Below are 7,545 nucleotides of genomic sequence, written 5' to 3'. Positions count from 1 at the left end.
TGCAGCACAGTGATGAAAAGCTACCAAGTACACCAGCTTTACCTGCCAAGACTGGATTATCTTGAAGGCAATGGGACAAGTAGTGCCCCAGCAACCCCTGGTACTCCAGGGTCAATGCAGCAGGCAGTGTGCAGGGCACAATTTAACCATTTGAGGGTTTAGTATCCAAGAGCCAGGTTACAAAACATCAGCATTTCCCATGTGTCTGAGCATCTTAACAACCAGACAGAGAACCCAAGAATCCTGCAAAGCTCAAACCTACGTGCTCAGCTGTTCAGAGAGCAGCAATTCAATGTGGCACTTCCTCGGAGGCCTCAGCATCAAGTTACATCAGCAAAAGCACAATACTTATGGCAGGAAACTTAACTTCTCCATAGCTCTGTCTAACTAGGAATCCAATTCAGCCTTTTTTCCTCCTCCAGCCTTTTTTTTTTTTTTTCCTTTTTTTTTTCCAGGAGATGCACCTGGCCTGATGTCCAGCAGCCAAGGCATTAAAGACTAATAAAACAAGTCTGTGTTTCCAGCTTGTGAGGACTCCTCCCAAGCATCTCACCACTTCTCCCATGTGAGCCAGTGCACAAGAACAGTTCCTAAAGATCAACCATGACATCACAGAAGGCAGATACCTCAGTCTGAGCCCCTCTAGGCAGCTGTTCACTTCTGCAATGGCTATAGCATAGGCTGGCTTCAAAAACATCTATGCAAGAGATGACAGCAATTACAAACTCTGAAGTCTTCTTTATAGTGATACTCTATACTAGGCCAAGTATTGCTTTCCATGCAGGAGTTATTCTTGCCTAGAACTGCATTCCAGCAGTAAGCTTGCACTAAGTTTAACACATATGACAACACTGGCATCATGTCTTGGATGACAGATGTCTGTAAACCACACCAGGTCCAAGCCACAGTTCCTGAAAAAGGCCAGGTTTGCTTTCAAGTTTAGCTACTTTAGCTAACTAATCAGGAAGCCTTTAAAGAAGAAAACACACAATATAATCCACCAAAATATTTATCTTTTTGCTACCAAAGTTGCTATCAAAATTGTTCAGGAAATTAAGCTAAAGCCTGCTTGGCTAAATACAGTCCACTTGATAGGTTGCATCCCTCCCTGCCTTCCTAAGCTACATGAAGTCTGAACAGAGAAGTAGCCTCTGTTGAGACAGTCTTTATGAAGTAGTTACGAAAAGTGGAAAGAACTTCTTGGTCTTATGAGGAGCAGGCAATTTTCACCACCATTTAAGCACAGCACTGCTGCTGTTTTCTACCTGGAATAGCAAGCACACATTTGGTGTTCTACCTGCTTTCTGCTTTACCTTCTAAGCCTTAATCATTTGCTGGATCAGGCACTTCGGTCTTTCAAGCTTGCAGAAACAGTAATAAATAGTTATAGAAGTAACAAAAAAATTCAGTGAACAAGCATTCTTGAATTAGTGAAAAGACCAGCACATAACGAATAGCTCTAAGATTTGCCTTTCTAGTCTACATCTCTGGTTAAACAAAAACTCAAGATCATTGCTATATGTGGTTTACTATTATAATTCAGTGAAAATCATCTGGTTAATAACACCACTGCATAAATAACTGGGGAATTTTTAACCTTCCTTATAAAGCCCAGGAGTCTCAAAGCAGCAAGTTCAGCACACATCCTTCAGGAAGATCAGCTCTCTGTACCTCCAAGGGAGCGCATACTCTTCCAGAGACTATTCTGAACTCAGGCCCAGACTTTCAACACATACAGCTTCTGTGGAGAGCTCTGCTTAGGGTTTGTACATCTCTTCAAGTGAGGGTTAAGAGCAGTAAAAAGGAAGAATTTTACCCTAACCAATCAAAATCCTGCCTCACAGTGACCAGGTGATAGTGATAACCCAGTAAGCTCAGCAGTGACAGAAAGGCAAACCTCCAGGACCAGCCTGAAGTCGTACAACAAGAAATTAATTTTAGGAGGCACTTTCAGAATTCACATTGTGGCAGGAGTGCACATAATCCTGTGATTTAGAATGACTTGGGATTTTTGTAGGTTTTGCTGCAGACCTGTGAGGAAGAAAATCTGGTCAAACCCCAAAGTAAGAGCTGTGCTGTTTTCCAACTGTGCCAAAATTGTTTTGAAAGATAGTCAGAAAAGCTTTCGCTCCATGCTGGACTCGAGAATATTTTTCCAAGTTAACTGTTCAAACTGTGGCTCCAATTCTATTTAAAGCTTCAATTCCTCATTTCAAGGACTCTTTACATTACCAAGTTTTAGATTATGTTTTGGTGTGTTTTTAGAAATGCCACCTTCCAAGTTTTTGTAGACAAGAAAAATTTAACCAGTTTATGCTTTATGAATAGACTTACTAAACTATCTTCAACTTCCAAGAAATTAATCTTGAACTCAAGGCAGGATCACATAGCCATAGGCACTACAGGAAACAACATTTAAGTCCTCTACAAGACAGACAGTATCCACACTGTTACCAGCTTTACGAAGACACAAAGTGAAAGCAACCCAAGAATAACATGAGCCCAGTCTTGGCACAATTAGTTCAAGAGAAATTTGGCCAGAACTTGGAATGAGGAAGAATAATGAGGTTAGGAAATAGAAAGCAGTGTTTTGCTGCTACTCCAAGAGCAGCTTCTGCTTAAGGCATCTTACAGTCAATTAACCAACCCAGTTTACTGAATACTCCACTTAGATCCCATGTTAATAGCCACTTCCAGAGCTAGTACAAAGTTTCTTAACTGCTCCTCTTAACATTTGGCTGCTGGGTCTCTCCTCCCGATGAAGAGGTAATAAGGCTTTTTGGCATTTGTAGAGATACTCTTAAAGATTCATAGCAGGTCACCTGGCTGCATAATCCCACTGCACACCAGGAAATGGACAGTCTGATACAATCAAGTTTCCATTAGAGAACATCCAACTGACACTTATTACTTGTCTGTATTTACACTTGCGGCTTTCAGTAGCCTCCAGCCAGGAGCACTCGAGGGAAGTGATCAATTGCAAGGCAACCAAGTGGGGTAGGATTGGCTGTACAGCACAGGGGCACTGGCAAGGTAGTAGTTGCTGAAGTTTGCATCGCTGACATAAGGTGCTGGCTGGTAGTAACAGGTCACATTAGTGGCACTAGGGATGACATTCTGTTCTGCCAGCACCTTGAGTGCCAGCAGAGAAATCAAATTGAGAGTCTGCCTTCGCTCATGCCCCATGAGGCAGACGGTGCTCTCATTCACCACCCTGCGCAGAATCATGAGGTAGTCGTACTTGCTCCTCTCTTCTTTGGAGAAGTGGTTCTGCAGGTAGGTCTCCAGCTTGCGCTGCTGATCCAGGATGTCTGGGAAGTCTATGAAGAATCGGGAGCACATGTAGCGCTCCAGTGTTTTGATCTCACGCTTATCCATGGGCCTGAAGTCTCGTACTAAGAGGTTACTATACTTCAGCAGCCCACCACCTCGGATCTCTTCAGGATTTTTGGTAGCTATCAGCTTGTTCTGGAGGTGATCAAAAGCTGCTTCAAAATCTCCGTACATGCTCTCCCCAATCACAGTTGGGTGGAAGTGCTCCGACATGGGGGTTTCTGAGTAGTCATAGTAAAAGAGCAGGGAGTCCAGAATGATCTGGAATGAGTCTACACTAAACTCAAACTGCCGCCGTATGCAGTCTACAAACTTAAGCTCCACGTTTTTGCCATGCTTGTTGGAAAGTGATATCAAGCTCCAACGGTCAGTCTCTGTGTACACTTTGACCAGCTTCTGGATATAGGCTTCCTTCAGTGTTACAGAACTGATCTTCAGCTTGCTTACTCCTTCCGGCAGGAAATTCAAGAGGGATCGCAAGACCACATCTCGAACCAACTGAAACTCTGCCTCACTTGGAAGAGAAACTTGAAAAATGAGATCCAGGTCTTTGCATCCCAGCCCATTATCCTTGACCAGGACGTGACCAGCTGCAGACCCATTCAGACGGACATCATGGACCACAATGCCTGCTTCGCTCAGCCGGCCCCGGACCGTCTGAACAATGTCCTTCAGAGTTATCTGCAGCGTCGGGAAGTTCCCCCGCCCGTGGATCGGAACCACCTCTGTAAGAACCTCGTGCAGGCGGCTGACCTGCTCCCAGTTCAGGACACTGCAGGACATGGAGTCTGCTCTGCTACTTCCTTTGCATGCCATCTTTGGGCTTTTTTTCTCCAAAGAAACTGTATGGAGGTAGAATATAAAAAAAAAAGACAAGTCAGAGTTTCTGTTTGTGCTTCCTAGATCTACTCCTAGGCTCTATTTTTCTGTTCACTCACACAGACACAAACTAGACAGAAATAACTCTATGTATTAATGATTATCAGCAATCCTTTCACCTGAAATGAGACACAGCTTTACTATTGGTACAGGCAAAAAAAAAAAAAAAAAAAAAAAATTAGTTGCCTTCGGTTTTTCATTTTTGTTTTTTTTTTTTTTTGTGAGGTAGAGTTACTTCAGGAAAGTAGTTTGTGTTAAATGGAAATTACCAAAGATGACACAAACTAAGGCTAAAGTCATCAGCAGCACCAGCAGAAGTGAGATGACCTGCAAAGCACTTCTGAGAGTTAAGCTCTGAAGTTGTTTCATGATGCATATAAAGCTCAAACTGCTGTTTCCAACTAATGACTGCAGAACACCCTCAGGTGTTAGTTTCAGAGCTTAGACATCCAGTCCACTGATAACTCTTAAATTATGTCAGAGATACAAGATTTCTTCCTTTACATAGAACACTTTCCTTTCTAAATGATCCAGCATCTATCACTCACAGGATGAAGGCCAAGTACATTTTGCTCCTGCAAAAAGCTGCAGCTCTTCAACATCCTGGACAGAATTTCAGCTGCAAACTCAGGTAACAGCATTCAATGGGCACTCCAGTCTTCGAAGAAGGGTAAAGAGCTGCTTACAGTGACACTGCCTAAGCAAACTACTTTTCTGGAAATGTTCATACCTGTCCCAAGGTCTGCTCATTTATGAAGGGCAAACAAGCCTTTAAGATCTGCGATAAATTCAGATGATGCATATCAAGTTCATGTTACTCTTTTAAACATCTAGAATCTCACTAACCAGACTTGGTCACAGCCTTGTCTGAACATTTTAAGCACAAAAGAACAATCTGATTAGCTGTGACAAGACTCCTTAAGTCACTTCCCTTTTGTAGCATGGAGATACTTACAGATGTTCTACAGTCATGCAACTCAAACTGGTGTTAATACCCTTTTCTTTTTTTAAGTGTTCCAGGTTTCTGTGTAGCCAGGTGCTTCCTGACAGCTACTAATTGAGGCCTCACCTTCTTCTGCCCCAAATACTCCTGAAGACTGCAGCTGCCAAGGTCAGACTAGTCAAACTTAAGAAAATTAACTCTTGCCTACCAAGAAGGAAAAGCCAAGCCCTATAGTTTCCTAGCGTGCAATAGCACAGTGCATGGAACATTTTAAAGCAAGTTTCAAAGAACAACTATTGTCATCTCAGACATACCCTTTTTTCAGCTTTTCATTTTTGAGCAACTCATTTGACCTGCCACCACTTTGGATGAAGAGAGTCAAATCCTAGAGCAAGTACACAGTGAGGTTAGAATGCCTCTAGGGAAGAAGCTCCTGTCCTCAAGCAGGAGCTGCTGCGTTACAAACTGTGCTGCCATGGATCACATCAGCACCAGCAGGCATGAAACAAACTTCTGATTTGCAAGATGATTAATCTAGGACAGATCAAGAGGTTCTTTGAGCTTCATCTTTAATGCTCCAACACAGCATAAACACAAATGCATCAAGCCTGCCAGCAGTTGCTCTCGGGCAACTGAGAGCACATTAAAGTATGTTTTCTTAGTGAACTCACTACATTTCTATTAAATCTCTCAGATCACTAAAGAACACAAGAGTCTTCCCACAACTTCTAACTGCAGCTGCAAATGCTTTCAGCTACTGCCTCGAAAACTATTCCCTCTCCTTCCGATTTGTAGTCCTCTCTGCAGCCAAGACAACACACACATCTCACTCACCCAGTGACCAGAAAGGACTTGGACCAGTGCTTCCAACCACACCATACACACTTGGCTCTGCTTGGTGACCCTCACCTAGGAGAGTAATGCACATTGCTGCCCTTGGCGGGCAGAAGACAAAGTATTTCATTTCCAGTTCAGTGGAGGATTTAATTCTCAGGCTATCAACCTCCAAAGCCACCCACCCTCAAATCACCAGTGTTTGCCTACTCGGCAAGGTTTATGTTAGCGACAACAGATTCCTAGCGACTCCAGTGTATTAGGGATGCTAACAGCTCCCATGCCTCCTGCTTCACTGCCAGCCACTCCCTCCACAAGATCGGACACCTGAAGATAATCACTCCTAAGGAAGAAAACAACTATGGAGGCAGGAAACACTAACTATCTTTAATACCGAGCATAAAGAGTATTGAATACATCACTCAAACCAGAAGCAAAAAAAAAAGAGCAAGGACTACACACCTTCACCTTGGTCACGACGAGGTGCGTTACCCTGCAGCAGCAACTTTCTCCTATAAGACATATAATTTAACACAACACCCAAAAAAAGTCCCCGTGCCTGTCTCGCGGAGCCCAGCGGCGCTGGGGACGGGAGGTGCGGCTCCCTCCGCCTCCAACACGCACGGCCACGACAGGAGCGCTGCCGAGCTCCTGCTCCCAGGAGAGCCCGCCCCGCAGAGGGGAGAGGAGCCCCGGCCCCGCCGCTCACCTCGGCCCCGCCGCTCGCCCCGAGCAACCACGCCGACCCCGCCACTGCCCGCGACCGCCCTTTATGGCCCTGCATGGCCGCCCCGCCCCGCCCCGCCCCGCCCGGCCCGGCCCGGCCCTCCCGGCCGGCGGGGGCGGCTCTGGCCGCGGCCCGGCCGCCGGCGCCACGCCCGGGGAGCCCCGCGGTGCTCGGCCCGGGAGCGCCGCCCGAGGGCTGGAGCCGCTGTGTGGGCTGTGCCAGCTCCACGCACAGCGCCCAGCTGCCCAGTCCCACATCAGCACATATTGGTGTATAAAGTTTGTATATAAATACAAACTTTTCAAAGGGGCCCTTCCTCCAGGAAGGACATTGCGGGGCTGGAGAGCCTCCAAAGTGCAACGTAGTTGGCGAAGGATCTGGAGCACAAGTCCCACGATGAAAGGCTGAATGAGCTGGGGTTGTTCAGTCTGGAGAAAAGGAGAGTCAGGTGAGACCTTATTGTTCTCTACAATTGCCTGAAAAGAGGATGTAGATGGGTGGCGATCAGCCCCTTCTTCCAGGCAACAAGTGACAGATGGCACAGTCTTAAGCTGTGGCAGGTTCAGGTTGGACATTAGGAAGAAATTCTTCCCTGAAATGGAGATTAGACATTGGAATGGATTGCCCAGGGAGATGATGGAGTCACCATTTCTGGAGCTGTTTAAAGGAAGACTGGATATGAGACGCAGTACCATTATCTAGTCAACATGGTAGTGTTTGGTCATAGGTTGGACTTGATGACTTCAGAGGCCTTTTCCAACCTAATGGGTTCCGTGATTCTGTGAATCCGTGGGCTGGCTGAAATACAACAGGGCTTTCCTGAAGGCAC

At 45.6% G+C, this 7,545-nt stretch overlaps 1 protein-coding gene across 3 annotated transcripts; it reads right to left on the bottom strand.

The window, feature by feature from the left end:
• Window positions 1-1,512: 1,512 nt before the first annotated feature.
• On the bottom strand, window positions 1,513-6,779 carry TENT5C (terminal nucleotidyltransferase 5C). Of its 3 annotated transcripts, XM_030266611.4 has the most exons (3): window positions 6,699-6,760; window positions 6,452-6,501; window positions 1,513-4,175 (listed from the first exon to the last, which is right to left on the bottom strand). In XM_030266611.4, exon 3 carries the CDS (start codon window positions 4,147-4,149, stop codon window positions 2,974-2,976), a length of 1,176 nt encoding a protein of 391 aa, XP_030122471.3. In that variant the 5' UTR covers window positions 4,150-4,175; window positions 6,452-6,501; window positions 6,699-6,760; the 3' UTR covers window positions 1,513-2,973. The 3 variants fall into 3 exon arrangements, with proteins under 3 accessions (XP_030122471.3, XP_030122479.3, XP_072781829.1); XM_030266619.4 differs by lacking the exon at window positions 6,452-6,501 and having other exon boundaries at window positions 6,699-6,779; XM_072925728.1 differs by lacking the exon at window positions 6,699-6,760 and having other exon boundaries at window positions 2,841-4,175; window positions 6,452-6,612.
• Between the last annotated feature and the right edge of the window lie 766 nt (window positions 6,780-7,545).

Source organism: Taeniopygia guttata, chromosome 1, assembly GCF_048771995.1.
Source record: "Taeniopygia guttata chromosome 1, bTaeGut7.mat, whole genome shotgun sequence".
NCBI classification, from domain to species: Eukaryota; Metazoa; Chordata; class Aves; order Passeriformes; family Estrildidae; genus Taeniopygia; species Taeniopygia guttata.
This window is presented reverse-complemented; position numbering and strand designations above follow the sequence as displayed.